A 19,877-nucleotide genomic window follows, 5' to 3' on the forward strand; every position below is an offset into this window, starting at 1 on the left:
TAGATAGGCCGTCCTAATAAACCGTTGGAACACACAAGACCGGAAACCATAGCAACGCAGGTAAACAAACCCCGAGAAGCCCAATCCCTACGAGAGCTCCCCGCGCTACGGCCATCCGGAGGCGCACAGAGCTTTTGGCCGTCATATTATATATACAATTATATTATATTATATTATATACTATTATATATAGAGCTCCGGGAGTCGCAAACGGCAACAACCACTTTCTCCTCCATGCTGCAGTTCACCCCGGACTGCACTGCACCGAGTTTGCCGGTTGAACGCTGATTGGCCGTTACGTTACACATGTCACTCAGTGGCCAGGCTGTTGAACGATGATTGGCTGTCTTCACGCGAATTTCGCGTCAAAGTTGAAATATTTCAACTCGAGCGAATTTGTCGCGCCACAAATACTCGTGAACGCGCTCGCCTGTGCAGGGCGAAAGTGTGGCGCGACAAATCAAAACTTGTCGCCGGTTTTCTCTAGCGAATAATTCGCCCTATACGGGTCTCTACGTTCACTTTGTATGGGATCTTGTCGCCCCGTCGCGTTTGGTGTGAACGCACAGTGACACCTCTCGACATGAGGCCCCCTGGTGGCGAGGCCTGGGGCTGCAGCCCTTAAAGGCCATTTTCTTAATCCGGCCCTGAATGTATGCCGGTGGCATGAGGTCAGCTTCTCACTCTCTCATTCTCTCTCTCTGCCTCGTTTCCACCATTTTGAATACACAATCGCTATAGGTTTTTAATGTGAATCATCCAAAGCCAACATTAAGATCAACAATTAGTTAACTTTGAGTCAGTTTAATGTCTGGGTCTGAGTCTGGGGTAACGACCACAGATTATGCCTCTTTTACACCGACAGTACCAACTCAACTCGGAACAGGAAGTAATGTTGCTCCAGTCCAGAGCCCTGGCGTGACTCGGCCTCCAAGGCCATGAAGGTGGACTCCGAGCTTGCAACATCTTCATGGGTGCTTTCCACACACACACACAACACTTCCTGAGCGATGTCAACATGACAGAGCCAAGACTGACCTCGACGGCTCTACAGACCAATGGTGAGAAACGTATCGAGCTTCAACAGACCTAAGCTCTTTATTCAAAAGTCAGTTCAGCACGTTGACACCTTCTCTCTGACAACAGATCAATAACACAGTACAAAAAAGAACGCTTGGTAAATACAAACCGATATTATGATCCGGGAGCATATGAAGGATAATGTAACGGGCAATGAAATGAAACCCAATCGTGAATTCAGTCTTTTATGGTGGCCCCGGAGATATCAGGGAGCACAAGCGGTTTGTGGAGCGTCTTCCTTGGTCTGGAGTCACTGTCTTCATCATCACCATCATCTTCATCGTCCTCACTCTCAAAGTCACTTAGATCATCATCATCATCATCCTCCAAATCCTTCTTCTTTCTCAGACTCTTCTTCTTCTTATCACCCTCTACTCCTTGCTCACCCTCCTCCTCCACTTCAGGATTTATTCTGTTTTTTTGGAGAGGAGGGGGGAGGGAGAAAGGACAAGGATGTTAATAACAATAATTGATGCATTTACATAGTGCTATCCTAGGTACCCAAAGTGCTTTACATAGTGAGAATGTGCGCGTGTACTCGTGTATGTGTGCTTGTGTTGGATTTGAGGTAACCTCATCCATGACTTGCTGTCGCAGTTGGGAGGTGCATAAAGATGCATCCATCCAATTAGAGACGGGGGGGGGGGGGGATTAGGGGACCATGTTGGTACAATAACTGGTTTGAGACACCGAGGTCAGCACCCCTACTCTTGTGACGAGTGCCACAGGATCTTTAGTGGCCTCAGGAAGTAAGGGAGTCCAGACGGTGAACTTCGACCGGACAGAGTCCCCGTTCGATTCTGGGGCATTATGGATGGTTCATAGGCCAGAGCGATGAGCCCCCACTACTGGCCCTCCATCACCAACTGTTCTCCCATCCACAGATGGACCAGCACCAGCCCTGCTTAGCTTCCAGAGAAGCTGGTAGTGCTTTACAAGTAGCCATATGGCTGGCTAAAAAGATGATAAAAAGATTCCCTTGTCCAAGAAAGAAGCCATAGAACAGACATTTCCTGGCGTGATGCAGTTGTCCCAATGTTTACCCATAGCCTCGCGAGACTAGCCTGGCTCCGCCCGCCTAAGTACTGCCGCTCAACTTTCATATTCCTTCAGTACTAGGTCTGCGTTATGTTCTTGGGTTTTCTCCGTCTAAATTTTGTGCGTCCAATCAGCAAACAGAGGGAGTGGCTGAGAACAATGACGTTAAAGTCAGCTCTCTGTTTGCCAGGAAGGATAATACGTTTGTTGCTTTGTTTACGAAAGGGATTGGGACCAAGTTATTTAATCTCATGCGAAAATCTATTGTTGTTCCATTAAAGACAAGAATGACGTCCATTTCAAACATAAACTTGAATATCTGGTCGGTTTCATGGGGCTGTTATTCCTACCGTCATTCCCTGATTTTTGAAAGCCAGAGAGTTATAAAGCGTTCAGTCTGCAAACCCCCAATAAGAATTGAATATGTAAATATCTCTCTATGGAAGTCGCACACAAATGGAGCGGTTTTGCATTTGCTCTGTGATGTAAGGGGATGCATTTCTGCTTGTGTTTGGGGACTCGTAGCAGCATTTTGCTTTTAATATGGATAACATAATACATTTTATGTTATGGTGGTGAATATAGATGCAATTGCAAAATGTTGACTAAATGTTGCCAATGGTTTACAACTGCTTAGCATTGTTTGTGCTGATCAAAACACCAACGCGAAACATGAGCTTTTATCATGACATGAGGATATTGCATAATCAGGTAACGATAACATCTCCATTCATTGCGCCTCTACTTAAAAGTGTATTAAATGTCCACAAGATGGCACAAGTGTGAAACAAAATTAAGCTTTGTATTGAGAACACACACACACACACACACACACACACACACACATTGGGAAACTTACGGAATAACTATCTCCTCCTTGTTCCCACACTTGGCACAGAGCTCTAGCTGGATCGAGCAGGGTTTACACATGATGTGATACGCATCTTTCACGTTCTTCTGGAAACACTTCACACTGGAATAAGATATGCGAGGAATTATGAGTGGGCAAGTGTGTGAGATTGTCAACAGAGATCACTAAATCGCATTGATCGCGATTATGAAACATGTGCATGTATTCATGTTGTAAAAGTTCAGATTCTCACCATTTCTTCGCCTGTGTCAACGATTTATATTTGTTGTACTTCACTTTCCATTCCAACACATCTTTGCATCTTTGACAGAGTCCATTATGGATTTTCGAGTTTGCTATCTACAATCAAAAACATAACATCACAGACCTTGGATTTAAAACACAAGATTATTTTCGAACAGTCGAAAGGTACCAACGTAGAAGGGAAAACGCCAGCGTTAGTTTTAAATGAGCACTCACAATTAAATTGGCATGTAACTGATGCTATTGCAGTTAACGATCATAACACATGATTATGTTTCTTGACTTGATGACAACCTCAAGGCATTCAATAACTGTTGATCGTCCCCACACTCCACTGAGACTGTATTCACGTTAAATCAACCATACCTTCACTTGTATGGTGGCTCCGTATTTGTCGTTTCTGAAGGCCACACTGTTTTTATGCTTCTGTGGCCGCGAACGAGAAGAGTTGCCTTTTTGGCTGCTCATGTTGACGATCTATTAACCACAAGTCAGAGTTTAGATTTTCGTTTTAAAATCCAAAACGCTACAAACACATGCTGCCCCTGAAGCAACCCGGAAGCAGACGGGCCAGGCGCGGCGCGTCACACGCTACGTCACTCACAGGCACGTGACCCCAGCTCTGCCACGATATAAATAAATAAATGCATGTAAGACGATTTCATTGAGACGATTGAATAATTAAATGAAAAATTATTAATGTTATGGTTTAATATTGTTCGTTAATGAATTTGCACGCATAATCCGGGCACGCCCTGATAAACGTGTTGTTGTTTTTTCTCCTTTTAACCGTGATAGTCATATTTTGTTTGCCATTGAACGAGTCTATCGATCCATATGGATTCCCACTAAGATGTAGGGCTGATTTACCTCAAATGATTTGTACCTGCCTTTGTATTTCAGCACATTTGATTAACCAATAAACCATTCCGCCATAAAGCTATCAATCACTGCCCCTCCCTTCCTCCATTCGACCATATAGCTGTCAATCACCGCCCCTCTCTTCCTAACGCGCAGAGCGTCGATCCGAGGAGCAGAACCAACACTGAAGGAGGCAACCCACTGGATACAGTCTGGCGCACCGACCATCATACCAGGCAAGAAACGTGTGTATTTCAGACCTTTTCAAACCGCACCAATGTCATTCGTTGTATGTATCCTTGTCGTTGCTCTGGGTTGTTTAATCTCAGGACGGTGTGGTGACATGTCGTAGCTTTTGAAAGCGAAGGGAAGCGAAACAATAGGGTTCATGCGCTCAGGACTGAAATACTTACTGGGGAGGAAAAACAGAGCTGCTGTGCTGATCGCGGTCACACTGCTAGCGTTATTAGCTTCCGACCCCACGAAAGGAGCCAGGGATAATCTAGGCGAGGATATACTTGTTGTCAATCATCTGGTCCGAGGAGATAAATTGGCTCGGAAGCGAAAGCAAAACCGGAGGGGTCCATGTAGACGCGCGGTCTCCTTTATTATAGGACGCACCAGGCAACGTGGATGCAATGGATGCGTCGTTCCTCTTCTAATTGATTCCGTCGACCAAAAGCGAAACAGAAATGTAAGTAGTAGTAGTACGTCATGTCGATGTTCATTGTGGGCCAACAATAACCCGAATGCCTTTGCGTGAGGGGAAGGATTCATATAGGACCATCTTTAACTGTCAGGTTTGGAGCCTCTGTAGCACAATACAGTCATTTGCGTCTTCATTCTGACATTTTGCGAAATGGTCCGGGATTGTAGTGTATTTCTGTATCACGTGGTGAAGCCATTATTCAATTCCAAAGCTGTACCCGAGAGAAATATCATCTCTCGGTATTGGGGCATAAAGAAAATAGTCTTCTTATTGCCTAACCGTTTTTGTGGATGCTACAAATCCCAATCATTCTCAAATGAAACACCTTATAAAGAAAGGCATCAGGGGGGACTGGGGTTGGCAGTTGAGAAGAGGAGGGCAGAGAGTCGATAGTGTCTGAGTGGCCACCCTACCTTTAGGCGGAGAAGGAGCCAGTGCTCATGAGGCCCCCAGCTCTCTAATGATTGTGGCGGTACTGGGGCCATGTGGAAATCAATAGTTAGTCTATACCAAGCAAGGTTTACAGAGGCTGTTTCGACCAGAGAAATGTACGCAACGTACATTTACTAATTCTGATTAGTCCCTTGAGAGGGCTGCTTCTTTATCATATGCCTCCTTAACCTGATGTTTGTATTCAAACAGCAGACAGCGTAGGTGAGGTATTCCGAACTATCATACGAACAATGTTGAGAGGGAGCATGAAATAATTTGGGCATAAAGGTTGTAGTAAGCTTGTTACTACAGGTGTAACAGCATATTTGTATCCCCTGTGATCTTTCCATGATGTGCCACAATAGCTCAGTCATTGTAGAAGTCTTGCGCATTATGTCTCACACCAGCCTTATCTATTCTCAATTTGAAATAAAAATCGTGACAGCCAAGTTTCCAGTGACGTATACCATTTCTCTCTTCCCAGCTTCCTTCTCCACATCTCCACTCTGTCGGCTTACTGCTACTGTCTCTGAGTCAGTCACTGGCCCTGCTCTGAAGTCCTGCTGAGCAACGGCAGTATTTAATCTACTACCTCCCCTGGTTGTCGCAGTTGAAGTGAATCTTCAGTAACCAACTCTCTCTCTCTCTCTCTCTCTCTCTCTCTCTCTCTCTCTCTCTGCCGTGCAGAGCTCCCAGTATGAACCACCTATCTCTGAGCGAACTCTGCTGCCTGTTCTGCTGTCCGCCGTGCCCCAGCAAGATCGCCTCCAAGCTGGCCTTCCTTCCCCCGGAGCCCACCTACAGCCTGGTGTGTGACGAGAGCGGCAGCCGCTGGAGCCTGCAGCTGTCGGAGCGCGCCGACTGGCAGTACTCGTCGCGCGAGAAGGACGCCATCGAGTGCTTCATGACGCGCACCTCCCGAGGCAACCGCATCGCCTGCATGTTCGTGCGCTGCTCGCCCAACGCGCGCTACACGCTACTGTTCTCCCACGGCAACGCGGTGGACCTGGGCCAGATGAGCAGCTTCTACATCGGCCTGGGCTCGCGGATCAACTGCAACGTCTTCTCCTACGACTATTCGGGCTACGGCGCCAGCACGGGGAAGCCCTCGGAGAAGAACCTGTACGCCGACGTGGACGCCGCGTGGCACGCCCTCAGGACGCGGTAAGGCGGGGGGGGAGGGGAGACCGTGGCCCAAGCCCAGACCGGTTCTAAGGCCCCAAACAAGGGTGGGGCCCATGGTTGGCCTTGGATGGTGGTAAGGTGGAGTGGATGGCTCTCTTGGTTTAAGCCGTGGTTGTGTCGGTTTGAAGGACATGAGCGCAGACTTCTGAGCACTTCTTGTGGGTAGCTCTCTGTTTGGAAGAGGTGTGCACATGTGTGTGCAGATATAACACCATACTCAATCAAAAGTAAACTAACCATGCGTGTATTTGTGTGACAAGTATGATGTTTACCGGCACAACCGGCCTTTATGCAAATACAGTACAACACTCTGCGTAAAAGGTGCAGGGTCTAGAATTGAGTGGCAACTGACATGGCAGAAATTGAATATAATATTCGTAAATATCTCCCATCAATATACTTTTTTAATTGGTGTATAATCCCATGAACATAGCAATGTGTTTGTTACCTTAGAATGATCCCTTTATATCTACATAGGGAGCTGGTCCTCTTCCATGTAGGCTGCCATCTTGCTCCACCATGTTTATGCAGTAGTCCAGGACGGACAAACAGCTCCAGACAGAACACGTTCAATAAAAAAAGAGAGTTGTAGGAAGGAGGGGGGGTGTTATCCCCATGGCTACGACCCTTTTGTGGTTCTTTCTTTAGTACCGCAGTTGTGAAGAAGTGCTGTAATGAGCGATGTTGTGTCAGAATCAGTAATAGATTTGTGAAATGCGCCACACACAACCTTGCGTTACACTATTTATCTGAGGAACTTAACCCTCTCTCAGATGCTGGAGATGAGCTCCTCACGTCTTCAGCTGGTTGATCTAAAACACTTGATTTAAATTGTTCAGGTCTAAAACAATTGAGTAGTTCTGTCTAAACCGAGAATTCCTACATGCTTGTGTAAAATGCCTATGGATCTTTCTTACGTTGTCTCTCTGACACCCTGAATTCACTTTTTGAAAGCAATGTCAGGCTACGTTTACATGATGACGGTCTGAACAGAAGACGCAAAAGTGGTGTCGCGTCTTCATTTTTTATTCCGCGTTTAGACGAGCGTTTTCGTGAGGAAATCTGCGTGCATACGGTGATGCTAAAGTGTGTGGAATTCGATTGGGTATGCATGCCAGGCGGCTAGGTGGTGCTGTGATACACCATCACACAACACCGCCATGTCTGAGCGCATGCGTAGAATCTTCCTTCTTCTCTTATCTGCGACGCGAAAACCAAAACATAATTACAGATCCTTCTCTGTTCAGTAATACTGTCTGTACATATCCTATACATTTCGTGGAAAGACTCCTGTAAGTTTATTAGAGCTGCCAGAGCAGCTTGACGGTCCGACGCATTGGAAATAATCCAACATGTTTGTTTATTTCCCTGTACTGGCGCTGTATGTGACGTAAACGCGTACGCGACGTGAGCAGATCTGAGCAGAGTTTTGCGTCTTGGCAGTGTAGACGGAAACACTACGGCGGAGCGTATTCTACTCTGGAGGGTGGTTTCAGATTTTTGCGTTTTTAAGCCCCAAAAACGCAGTCACCGTCTAAACGAAAGGCACTTCCGATAAAATATTTGGTTGTTTTTACCTGCAAGCATCCTCCTGTAAACGGGGCCTTAATCTCAATCGGTGTCAAGATAGATAAAAACAGGTTCAATTACAAACAAAACGCACTAAAGTAGGCCGTGCGATAAAAGGAAATAGGAAAAGGTGCCGAATGAATGAAAAAGGGTTGGATAGGGAATGGGAGTGAACTGTGTGCACTCTCCCTCAACAAGAGCCACCACAGGACACCCACGGCTGAGGAATACAGCAATGCAATCTTTGGTGGATGGATGTGAGAGTACTAATAATACATGACATGATAGAGTGGAAGAGGAGGGAAGTGAATTGAAGGCGGCTGGTGGGGGAGGAGGAGGAAGAGGAGGAGGAGGAAGAGGAGGAGGAGGATAGTGTGATTCACAATAGATTTCTAATTATGGCCGGAGCCAAGATGCATGTGCCTTTTAACAGGGATGATGTCATGTTCTTGAAACCGGACGATGACATAAGCATGGTGTCTCTAATGGCATCGGCCAGGAGAGTACCCGCCCCAAACCCCCCACAAACAAACACTCACACACACACTTGCACTCACACACCAATAAGACCTTGGCCATTGCATGCAGTGTTCGTTCCTTCCCATCTGCCCCATATTCCTTTGTTTCACTTGATCTGCGTTACCGTTATCTGCCACCTCTCACCCTCAAGTCTCCCCTTTGTTTTCTCCTTTCCCTTTGGCCTCCTGCCCCCCCCTTCTTCTCTTCTTTTGGGTGAATAGTTGTTGTTGCCATCATGCAGGCAGGCTCTCTCTGTGCCCAATGGGAGGTCCCATTGGAGAGCCACACACACACACACACACACACACACACACACACACACACAGGGTGTGAATGTGAGGCTCTATATTGCCGCAGAGTCAGACATACAAATATAGAACGACTGATCTAGATTCTAGATACCTGTTCGGCTGTGTGTGAGAGTTGCGGGGAGATAACTAGATAAGAGAAGAAAAACAAATAATCTTAACCTAGACTATCAAAGCAAATTAATTTTCCCATACCACAAATCAGTCAATCTGACCACCCCCTCCCCCATTCACGATGTCGTCTGCATAAGGAAGTTTGCTGGATGAACAGGAAGGACATTATCATGGTAACACATCGTACATGCCCACTGTGGTATAGATAGAAGACCCTCCCGAGCTCTGCTGGGTGTTTTGCTGTGGATCTCACCGAGAACGTAAGCACTGGGCGGAAGGGTTGACCTCCGACGTGGAACACTCCCCTCACAGCACATGCACTCCCTCTGCTTCTGTCCCAGTGTCTACAGACGATCCAAAACTCGGTGTTCAGTTCTGTTCCGTAGACATTCGCTTCATGTTCCAAATTTGCCCAGCGGTGACCAAAAAACAGAAGTTATTTGATACGAACAAAACACGTTTGCTGAAATCGTTTTTGTTTTGTGAGGCCTTTAATGTAAAACACCGTCATTTGCAAAAAAACAAACACAAACGATTTGGGAAAAAAATGGCCGCCACCAAGGTCAAAAGGAATCGACTGTGGATTATATCCGATTTAGTGGAGAAAAAAACAATGTTGAATAACCAGCGTCTCTACATTGTTTCTACAGTGAGGTAAACTGGCACACTCGAGGGACCATGAAGAGGCTGGTGCTCGGAGAAACAATTATGAGGGAGGGAGGGAGGGAGGGAGGGAGATGGAATGAAATTGATTTCAGCATCATGTTCCTTGTGTGATTGCATTCCGGAGCGTTGTGTCTCCTGGCTGTTTCATTCCCGGGTTATTCCGATCCCCGCAGGCTGTAATGTGCAGAGGGTATTTGGGCCCCCCCCCGCTGTCAGTTTTATCCTGGGATGAATCGTAATACCCAACGATTCCGTTGCGTCAAGTCACAAATCATTTGCTAGCCGAAACTCCGAGCGACAGAGGCAAGCGGCGGTTCGGAATAACGTTTCTGATGGAGGTGGGTGAGCCGGTCTTTCCACTATCCCTTCCAATCGACCATGTGATGAGGCAAGGACAAGTAGAGAGCCTAAAAAAACATGCAGGTTTCACTCGCTATTTTCACACCTTATTTTTTTATACCTGAAGGCTACAGTAGTGCTTATTACTCATATTAAGATTCTCTTTGATTGCACACGCGACAATAGGTTTCAAAAACCATGTGTAAAGCAGATCCACACTATAAATTATATTGACCAGTACCTTTTGGCTGGTAGTTATAGTATGTCGCTTTGGATAAAGGCGTCTGCTAAATGGCCTAAATGAAAAGGTTAACGTACTTTGGCCATTAATCTATTTCACATGTCTAGACTCCCAGTGGTCTAGACGTTGTTTCCGGTTTAAAGGGCTGATTCAGAATTAATCTGGAAGGTAACCAGTAAGTGTGACTTCCTTTCCACAAGCGTTATAAACAGTGTGGTTTTTGCCAAAAATGTGCATGAAGGCCAGGATTGAGTAGACTCACAAGTCTTCAACGTTGTCACATGTGGATGCTGTCCCATGCCTGCGGTCTCGTGATCAACCGGATTGTTCAGTTAGTACACAAGCTTGTTGGCTTTTCCATAGGGCTTATACATCACAATGCATAATGGAAGTCTTTGTTGTTGATACTTGAGAGGGCTCAAGAAAATTGTAGTAAAACCCTGAATCAACGTTAACCTAAATCATACCTTAACCTAGGCAAATTCAATTTATTGCAACAACAATGCTTCCTTGCAACATCACTTCCTGATGAACACGCCCGTAATGACCAATGGGGATAGGAGTGGGTCACATTGCAAAGATAAGTTCCAATCAAAACATTATTTATTTTTGGCTACTCAAGGTCTAAATCTGTCAAAACAATCGCTGCACACCTGATGACCTGGCAGAAAGGACTAATTAGGCCTGGTTGTTGATTTTATGGTCAGGTTTAATTGCTCTTAAAGGATCTTATCAAACATGTGAAAGGGCACGGCACTTCTTGCGATAATGTTCTAAACAGATGTTGCTATTCCTGGTTTATTTTAAATAACAAAGACCAAGTGGTCCATCTATGGTCGATTTGTACCCGGCCTTTCAGTTTATTTATATTCTGCTAACTTTAGTTCCATATGGCTATCCAAATAAGCCCTATAGTGCGTCAAACTGAACCCCATGGCCTATTGGCATTCCTGGGCAGGATGATGTAGTGTGACTGGCTGTATCATGGCTGAGTTCAGAGGATGGAAAGCCGGGTGGAGGACACATTGATCTCAGGCATGGCTGTCTCCAGACAGATGCCCTGGAGCCAGCCTGAAATTGTTTCTTTATTCTCATGCCAAGTTATTTGTCTGGAGAAAAATAACTCCTGACTGTGGCTTAACTGTAAACTGTTGCCTGCCATCGCTGCTGTCAGATTTTCTCTTTGTGGCTGACTGCTGAATTGAGTGTGTTTGATAGAAAACGGAGGTCATAGCCTCCTGATGTTCAAATTTGTAAACACTAATTTGTGTGTTTATCGTGTCAGGTGGCTTGTCTGCCTGGCCCCCTCAAGCAGATTGTGGAGGACTTTGATGTATATCAGAGCGCCTGACAAGAGGACCTGCCTTTCTTCGCTCCATCCTTCTTTTAACTGCGTTATTATTCTGTAGTAGTCCTTCATGGTTCACTGTCTCGGCTGCACGGTAACGAGCGAGTAGCTCCGGGGTAGAGCGATGCCAACAGGAACGCCTGTGGTATTCACTCGCTGTTGGCAATGGCTACACACACACAAACACACTAGCGCACACGAACACACACACACAGCACTGTTTATACAGGGAGAACCCACACTGGGCACTCCCTTTTACCTGTATAGTCGTCAACCAGGTCAGCTTGTTATGAGTCAGCAGCAGATCTCACACCAGGGCGCCATGATAAAGCTGACTAAGACGCCCGCTGGCATTAGTTTTGTGTGTGTATGTATGTGTGTGTCTGTGTCATGCCATCTGCTCTTCCTACAGCCACATGAAGAGGCAGTTTGGAAGAACAGAAGGAGCCCCTGTTATCATTATTTTATATATACACTGTGTGTGTGTGTGTGTGTGTGTGTGTGTGTGTGTGTGTGTGCATCCCCCCTCCCTGCTACAGAGCAGCACTATCATTTACCCTGGATGGGCCCAACAGTCAACCCACCCAGTCCAATAATGCCTTGTAGCCTAGCAACCAATAGCCAACCAGCTTCCAGATAGGGACTTTTCCGTAGCCTACATACCTCTATGTTTTTTATTGCTTTGACACCACACGTCGATGATCTCATTGGTCAAGATTTTAATTAGGACGTAGGTAGGTAAGACCTGCGTCAAGACAGTGAGAGCAAATTCACCATGCCTAGATAAACTGGTTCCAATGCTTACGAAGGCGGTCTCTGTCTGGAGCCTTTGCATACGGGCTCTTTACCTGGGCAGCACTAAAGAGATGGGGTGGGGGGGAGGAGTCTATGGCTGGAGCAGCTATGACTCCCTTAAGAAACGATAAGGAAGCTGGTGTATCTAGTCATCCTCGGACTCTCTACTTCCTCCTAAGAACAGGTGCTGGTTCATAGTTCGCGGCTGGATGCACATGATGGGACACCACAAGGGACCTTTGATGTCATGTGAATAATGCTTCCTTGTGTAATAACAGCTCTCACTCTATGTGCATCAATATGCACTCGGTGTCAAAGGGGTCCATTATACCGGCCTGCCTTTAATGAATAGGTCTCAATACTTAGACTTGAAGGGTTGGACGTATATACGCTCTAGCGAGTGAGCCCAGGGATGCATTGTGAATGCGGTTCTCCTTTCTTGGCGTCCTGACGGTCAATGTGCCTTTTCATGGGAACGCAGACGGTGCAGTCCCCGGCCCACAGAGACGGGGACTGGACGGGAGGATGTGATGCATAATGGATTGCATTTGTGTCGGGGGGAGTAAATTGCCGTTGGCTGGGGAAGGGTGAGGGGTGAGGGGTGGGGGTGGGGGGGGGGGGGGGGGGGGGGTCGAAGTTGGCCGAAGCTGAATACCAGTAAAGCGACAGGCTACCTCGACATTACATCCAGTGTCGGTTTGGGATGGGGGGCGGAGGGTGGGCTGAGGCCTGTCACAATGGGCTTTTTAACACGTGGTGCAAGTGATAAAGAGGAACCCCCGCTTCAGCCCCAGAGGGCCGTTTCACCATGCCTACCTTCTCTGAGATCAGCGGCCCGAATCAAGAGGACGACTGGGGTGTTAGAGAGCGATGGTTGGAAATGGGTACCCTGGAAATCCAGGGTACACAGCTCCGGGGGGGGGGGAGGAGCTAGAGGCCGACCAGCAATATAACCAACCCCCTGGCCCAGCACATCAACCAATCACGTCGGTGTATCTGATATAGGTGGGCAAAAAGCGTTGCTGTGTTACCGACCGGCTCCGCTGGTCTGGATACGTCACCCCTTCTTCTTCTTCTTCTTCTTCTGATTGGTCGTAGTGTTACCCAATTGCGTGCAGTGATATTTTGAAATGCGTGCTTGGTGCCGCCCCTCGAGTTGGGCCACTTTCATTCCTCGTTGACAGACCCTACAGCTTTCTAGATGTGGGCCTGGATTTCCAGGCTAGGAACTGTCTGTAAAAGGCTACTGATTGCTAAACCTTGTGCAGTTGAATCACTGTCACTGAGTCAGAGCGCTGTGATCGCTGGGATAAGGATCTTAAGGTGTCCATACTTGTCTGTGTATCTCACACAGCCTACATGTTCCCCAAGACATTCCCATGACTAAGCCATTGGGTGTTTGCAATTCACCGTTGCCATGTCATTGGCAACAGTGAATTGGCTTGACGTGGTTGCACCATCCCAGTTTAGGAGCGTGTGTGTGGGCAAGGCTTACGTTTTATAGAGTAGATAAGATCAGTAGTATACTCTTGGTGATAGCGGCCATTGAGGAATTACCTTACAGGGGTAGGTCCTATTGAGTCACACACTTTTGTTTCTGTGGTGTGTGTGTGCGCGCGTGTGTGTGTGTGTGCGTGCAAGTGTGCGCGTGGGCCAGTATTTTCAAAGTAAATGATGTTGCAAAGTGAACGCATGGGTCTGTATAAAAAAACGCACTGGCCTGCGGCCGTCCGTCTTCAAAGGTTACAAAAGGGCAGAGAGAACACTGCGGGATTTATAAGCTGAGGAGCGGAGTACCACGAGACGCAAGCGCCCCGTCATCTCCCCATTCAGAGCTCTCTCTCCTCAGCTTGAGGTCGACTCCGTGTGTCCCACGGTTGACTATTAATCCCCGCCCGAGGTAGAACCGCTGACTACCATCTCCATCGGCCCGCGGTCAGCCTTCGGTCGGTCTGTCGTGCCACCTGTGTTTTCGCCCGTACGTTTTCAAAGCCTGACACACAACAGCACCGCACCGGGTGCTGATTGGTTGTTGTTTTTTTTAAGTAGCCCATTTGATCTCAAACTGATGACAGATAGGGAAATTAATGTTGAACGTTGAATGTTTACTTCATGGACTATGTGCATGTCCCTGGTGTATTAATCTTAGATTGATGGTGTTCTTTAGGTAGATGGATACTTTATTCATGCCCTTGGGGAAATTCAGGAACTTAAGCCAAAGTTGGAACAAAGCAGTGCTCATTTTTTTCTTAAAACGGACCCTGTCTGCAGTAGCCCTACTTCCAATGCTAGTGGAGGGAAGCACATGTGGTCATGTGGTGTTGTTTGTGTGACCCAATCCTGCATAGCCATCTTAAGTTTCAATTCTGTAGCCTATGTATTACCAAACTAATGTGCAATTTCATTGTTTCTGTATTTGTTTGATTACATTCCCATCATCATCTCATAGTCATTCTGTCATGATGTTAATGGGTGTTGGGTTAGTGTTAGCCTGAGGGTTAGGGTCAGCGTTAGGTTAACCCTAACCCTAGGCTATAGAGCAGAGGAGGACTGGTATGTGGGTGTTGTGAGACCGGTCACCTGACTGCTCTCGCAAGAGACGGAAGCGAGGTCAAGTTCTCCTTAATCAGCTGTGGAATGCCTCTTCCTTATTTTCTCTCTATCCCTCCCTCTCTGTCTTTCTTTGTTCATTGCCACCAGTGACAGTGTCGAGGGTGTCTGTAACTGTATCCATTCATCTCCCCGTTGCTGTTCCTCCCGCCCTTCTGAGTCACATGACTGCCTCTGCCCTGTGTTCAGAATCGTTCAACCACAACACACAAAAATGTCCACAGGAGTGTCCACACAGATGTGGCTCTCAGCCCCACGTGACTACTCAGTGTAGACGCCTGGCCCGCCGCTGGGTATCTGCTCATGGAGCAGCACTTGAGAATCGGGGATTCATCCAGAAGCCACCAGGTGTGACTGTGATCAGCCGTAAAGAAAATCTGCATTTTTTTCCTGTGTTTTAGTGACATCACAAGTGGGCTTGTCCACCTAGATGTAAGGTGGATAGATGAGCAACATTTGCTACAGTCCACTGGGTAGACCGATCCGTCCAGCGCACATCTAGGTGGACGCACCCACTTGTGATGTCACTAAAACACAGGAAGAGGCAGATTTTCAAACGGCTTGTAACGGCTTATCACACTCACACCTGTTGGCATGATACCACCCCTTTTAAATCGAAGTACTCTTCAATCCAAAAACATAAGCGTGTTTAGATGCTTTATACTTAACAGCACAGAGGCGCAGTTCTCCTCAGCTGGCCGCTCAGACTGAGGCGTTCCACAACCTGTTCTGTAACACAAAACGACGCAATGACACAGTTCACGTCCCCCCCCCCCCCCCTCAGGTACGGGATCCGGCCGGAGAGCGTGATCGTGTACGGCCAGAGCATCGGCACGGTGCCGTCGGTGGACCTCGCCGCGCGCTACGAGAGCGCCGCCGTGGTGCTCCACTCGCCCCTGACCTCCGGCATGAGGGTGGCGTTCCCCGACACTAAGAAGACCTACTGCTTCGACGCCTTCCCCAAGTGAGTAGGACCGCCCCCCCGCCCCCTGCCGGCGCCTGATTGGTCGGCAGCAGTGCTCCCGACTTCTGTTGTTCAAACTCTTGTGTGGTGGCTGATGGTGCACACATGGTGTGTGCGTTGCAAACGTGACGTTGTAACCCTGACGGATTCGAACCCGGGTTCTTAAATAAGCTGAAGCCATGAATGTGTGCTCTGACCCTGTCGATTGTGCTCACATGCGCCCCCTGGCGGTCAGTCTGTCACTCTCCACCCCTCTTACTCTTGATTCTGTCTCAATACCCATATTGATATTTATTGTCTTGTGTCTGCATAAACCCGCAAATACACAAGCATACACAAACATACACACAAACAACCCCCCCCACCACACACACGTGCGCGTGAAAAAGAGAGAATCGTAGATTCCCTCCGTTTCTCACCTGTCCTCTTCCTCCCGCCCTTTGACCCTCTGCGGCAGCATCGACAAGATCTCCAAGGTGACGTCGCCGGTGCTGGTGATCCACGGCACGGAGGACGAGGTCATCGACTTCTCCCACGGCCTGGCGCTGTACGAGCGCTGCCAGCGGCCCGTGGAGCCGCTGTGGGTGGAGGGGGCGGGCCACAACGACGTGGAGCTCTACGGCCAGTACCTGGAGCGCCTCAAACAGTTTGTGGCCCACGAGCTGGTCAACCTCTAGCTCCTCCCCCCGGAGCTGGTCAACCTCTGGCTCCTCCCCCCGGAGCTGGTTAACCTATAGCTCCTCCCCCCGGAGCTGGTCAACCTCTGGCTCCTCCCCCTGGAGCTGGTTAATCTATAGCTCCTCCCCCCGGAGCTGGTCAACCTCTGGCTCCTCCCTCTGGAGCTTGTTAACCTCTGGCTCCTCCCCCCGGAGCTGGTCAACCTCTGGCTCCTCCCTCTGGAGCTTGTTAACCTATAGCTCCTCCCCCTGGAGCTGGTTAACCTATAGCTCCTCCCCCCGGAGCTGGTTAATCTATAGCTCCTCCCCCCGGAGCTGGTCAACCTCTGGCTCCTCCCTCTGGAGCTTGTTAACCTATAGCTCCTCCCCCTGGAGCTGGTTAACCTATAGCTCCTCCCCCCGGAGCTGGTTAATCTATAGCTCCTCCCCCCGGAGCTGGTCAACCTCTGGCTCCTCCCTCTGGAGCTTGTTAACCTCTAGCTCCTCCCCCCAGAGCTGGTCAACCTCTGGCTCCTCCCCCTGGGGGGTCCGTCCGAGGGGAGGGGGGAGAGGGGTCGTCAATGGGTGTAGGAGGAGGAGGAGGAGGTGGAGGAGGTGGAGGAGAGCGGAGATGTGTTTGGAGATGATGTGTATGTCTAGAGAGAGAAGAATCTTTTGTTGGTGTTGTTTTTGCCGCGAAAAGACCGTGGAAGGTGGGGGCTACGTCGCCACGTTCCTGCCGATGTGCTTCTCCTCATCAGACCTCCAACCCCACCCCCACTCCCCTCTAGGCCCCACTAGAGGCCCCGCAAGCGCTGTCCTCTCCACCTGCTGCAACTGTGAAACTTTACAAAACCACCAACTGAGTTACTTTGTGGTTCAAATCAAGTTCCTTTTTTTTAATTTTATTTTATTCCGTGACTGCACTCAAAAGTGATGACACAAAGGTTCAGAACATTACGAGAACCTCGCTGGTTTATACGCCTGAGTGTGGAGGAGTCATACTGCAGTCCCATTTGTTTTTGTTTTTTTGCTGCCTTCAAGAACTGACCCCCCCCCCCCTCGCTCCCGTAGGTTGGGCCTCAGCCAAGTCGCTGTCGATTCTGGTGTTTTCCAAGGCAGTTTAGTCTGCCTTGTTGGACTTGATCACCATAGAACCTCAACAACCTCCAACTGCTTTTCTAGTTCGCCCGGATCCAATCTGAGCTACTGCAGTCGTTATGTTTTCTTTTTTTATTGTTTAGAATAAGTATTTTGAATATTTGCACGTTTCAAATAGGAGTGACAACCATACATAAGAGACGTTTTGAATCTAGTCGCGCCAGTGTTGCCAAATGTTTAGTAAATTGCCGAGACTTTTTTGCGCAGAGCCACACAGACATGTACTTTTGCACGAACTGAGCTGTAGAAAACATCTTCAGAGGTCTGTTAACTATGAGAATATCTTATTTTAATATTGTTTTTGCTCTTTATAAAGTACGATGATGAACTAGTAGTGTGTGAACGGACACACTGCTCTCATAGCAGCTAGCCAAACTCACCGTTGTTTTTATTGAAGTTTTGTTTGGCTATCTGAAAGTGGAAGCTAACTAGCCACACTTTAATTCTTCCACAAGTCAAACAAAGCACTATGTTTTGAACTGAATATTTGGTTATGTTTTTATTTATACGTTAGGTAAAGGCAAGACTTTTTGTTTCAAATCAAACTAACTGTTTAAACTCTTATGTGCAATTTTCAATCACGTGGTTCGGAAATATCAACACACGTTTTTATAATTATGTTACATAAAGAAAACACACACGACTCAAACTGGGAACCTCGTCAATCTAGTCTCAAACCACTGATGCTGTTCAGGTCTGTCCTGGTCGGCATCAGTGCTCATCCATCACGCTGCCATGACACATCTTCGGTTAGTTTCCTTATCAAAGACCACTGGCAGAAATGGCTGTTTTTCAATCAACACGTCTATTTTTTACAATTTTCTTTTTGTTGAGTTTTTCACAAATCCCTAAAACCATTGGAGCGTATAAGAAAGTTCTGTGTCACATCACTCCTAGATTAGGTCCAATGTGCGCTCATATGCAGTCTACGTCGTTATTGTTTCTTTTGCACAAACATTCCTGTCTTAAGCGTTTGGTGTCTGCATGGTTATTATGGGAGCCATCGTCAAATGCTCTTTTAACGCTGACTCAAAGCCAAGGATAACTGGAGCCAAGGCCGTTGGTGTTCTGCTCATCTAACCTGTTGAGGTGCTGTCCCTCTGCCCTGAATCACGTATGAACGGTGTGTCTGCATGCCACGTATGAGCCAACGCCGCTACCCTGTACTTCACTGGGCCACCGACAGAATGCAGACCAACAAACTGTTACTTTATTCATGTTTTATTTCAGAAGTTTCAGCACCGAAGGGCCAGGTCTGTTGGTGTGTTCACAGGTTGGGGAACTTCTGTTTAAGTAGTGAATAGCCAATAAGTTCATGGGTGCTATGATAAACGTTCAGGTCTTATATTATAGGTTTAGAGGACCGCACAATGACATGACTAGAATTTCTCGTGCCTACTAGGCTTAAAAAACTTTATTTAGGATTGGTTATAGTATGTGAGGTAATAACATGTTAAAAAAGATCTATATAGAACTTCTAATATATACCTATGTATAACCTTGTAGGGGACGCAGAGTCGCTTTGTTTCATAGGCTTTTTTCAATGTTCAAATTGTAAATAATATTTGTACTGGACATGTTTATTTCACATCTTTTCAAGCCTTTAACCCACTATAGTCGTTGTTGCTAATCAAAGACCTAATCCCTGATTATGGCTCATCAGATATCTCTAAAGAATTGACTCCCCTTTGTCTTTTGGATGTTTATTTTTTATGATACCTTTTCAGTTGAAGAAATAACTTGTATGTAATGAGAAAATTCTTAATAACAATTCTAATATGACTATGGAAATTAAATATGGTATTTGAGATGTAAATGTCCTGAGTTTGTATTGATTGTCACCAGGGGCAGAGGGGATTGGGGAAAGGAATGTGGGATTCCAAAACCTCTCTATAACATGTTTATGAGGTAATGCAACATTAATCATTAAGTCATTAATTAAACTGTTTTTTTAGTAAGTAAAGTAAGAAAAACAAACACTATTCTACATCCTTACAGAAACAATCCATCGTTCAATCAAATCTTCTCCTGGCTGTTTGACTGAGTTCGGTAGGCCTATGATGACCGTGTTGATAATACATTGGGTGGTGCCATTGCCACAGTAATGCTATGCTCTCGTGTTGAGACAATTAAACAGTACAATAGGTCCTCTTGTACAGCGAGAACTC

General features: G+C 47.0%; 2 protein-coding genes across 5 annotated transcripts; one reads left to right on the forward strand and one right to left on the reverse strand.

Moving 5' to 3' along the window:
- Positions 1-911: 911 nt before the first annotated feature.
- cUnh9orf85 (chromosome Un C9orf85 homolog) lies at positions 912-4,714 on the reverse strand. Of its 2 annotated transcripts, XM_079750763.1 has the most exons (5): positions 4,507-4,714; positions 3,599-3,709; positions 3,222-3,328; positions 2,978-3,091; positions 912-1,492 (listed from the first exon to the last, which is right to left on the reverse strand). In XM_079750763.1, the coding sequence occupies exons 2-5, from the start codon at positions 3,698-3,700 to the stop codon at positions 1,258-1,260; spliced, it is 558 nt and encodes a 185-aa protein (XP_079606889.1). In that variant the 5' UTR covers positions 3,701-3,709; positions 4,507-4,714; the 3' UTR covers positions 912-1,257. The 2 variants fall into 2 exon arrangements, with proteins under 2 accessions (XP_079606889.1, XP_079606888.1); XM_079750762.1 differs by lacking the exon at positions 4,507-4,714 and having other exon boundaries at positions 3,599-3,782.
- Positions 4,271-19,525, forward strand: abhd17b (abhydrolase domain containing 17B, depalmitoylase). Of its 3 annotated transcripts, none has more exons than XM_079750708.1 (4): positions 4,271-4,329; positions 5,922-6,398; positions 15,713-15,892; positions 16,350-19,525. In XM_079750708.1, exons 2-4 carry the CDS (start codon positions 5,932-5,934, stop codon positions 16,567-16,569), a joined length of 867 nt encoding a protein of 288 aa, XP_079606834.1. In that variant the 5' UTR covers positions 4,271-4,329; positions 5,922-5,931; the 3' UTR covers positions 16,570-19,525. The 3 variants fall into 3 exon arrangements, with proteins under 3 accessions (XP_079606834.1, XP_079606833.1, XP_079606835.1); XM_079750707.1 differs by having other exon boundaries at positions 4,275-4,338; XM_079750709.1 differs by lacking the exon at positions 4,271-4,329 and adding an exon at positions 4,721-4,787.
- The last annotated feature ends 352 nt before the right edge of the window (positions 19,526-19,877 follow it).

This window comes from Pollachius pollachius (assembly GCF_949987615.1).
Source record: "Pollachius pollachius genome assembly, chromosome: 1".
Classification (NCBI taxonomy): Eukaryota; Metazoa; Chordata; class Actinopteri; order Gadiformes; family Gadidae; genus Pollachius; species Pollachius pollachius.

Bases quoted from the DNA above. Each gene is read 5' to 3' on its own strand.
- cUnh9orf85 (XM_079750763.1), bottom strand. From the start codon at position 3,700: ATGAGCAGCCAAAAAGGCAACTCTTCTCGTTCGCGGCCACAGAAGCAT. The intron at 3,329-3,598 runs GTATGGTTGATT...TTTTGATTGTAG, and splicing joins GAGCCACCATACAAGTGAAG to ATAGCAAACTCGAAAATCCA. The intron at 1,493-2,977 runs GTAAGTTTCCCA...CCAAAAAAACAG, and splicing joins AAGGAGGAGATAGTTATTCC to AATAAATCCTGAAGTGGAGG.
- abhd17b (XM_079750708.1), top strand. From the start codon at position 5,932: ATGAACCACCTATCTCTGAGCGAACTCTGCTGCCTGTTCTGCTGTCCG. The intron at 6,399-15,712 runs GTAAGGCGGGGG...CCCCCCCCTCAG, and splicing joins TGGCACGCCCTCAGGACGCG to GTACGGGATCCGGCCGGAGA. The intron at 15,893-16,349 runs GTGAGTAGGACC...CCTCTGCGGCAG, and splicing joins TGCTTCGACGCCTTCCCCAA to CATCGACAAGATCTCCAAGG.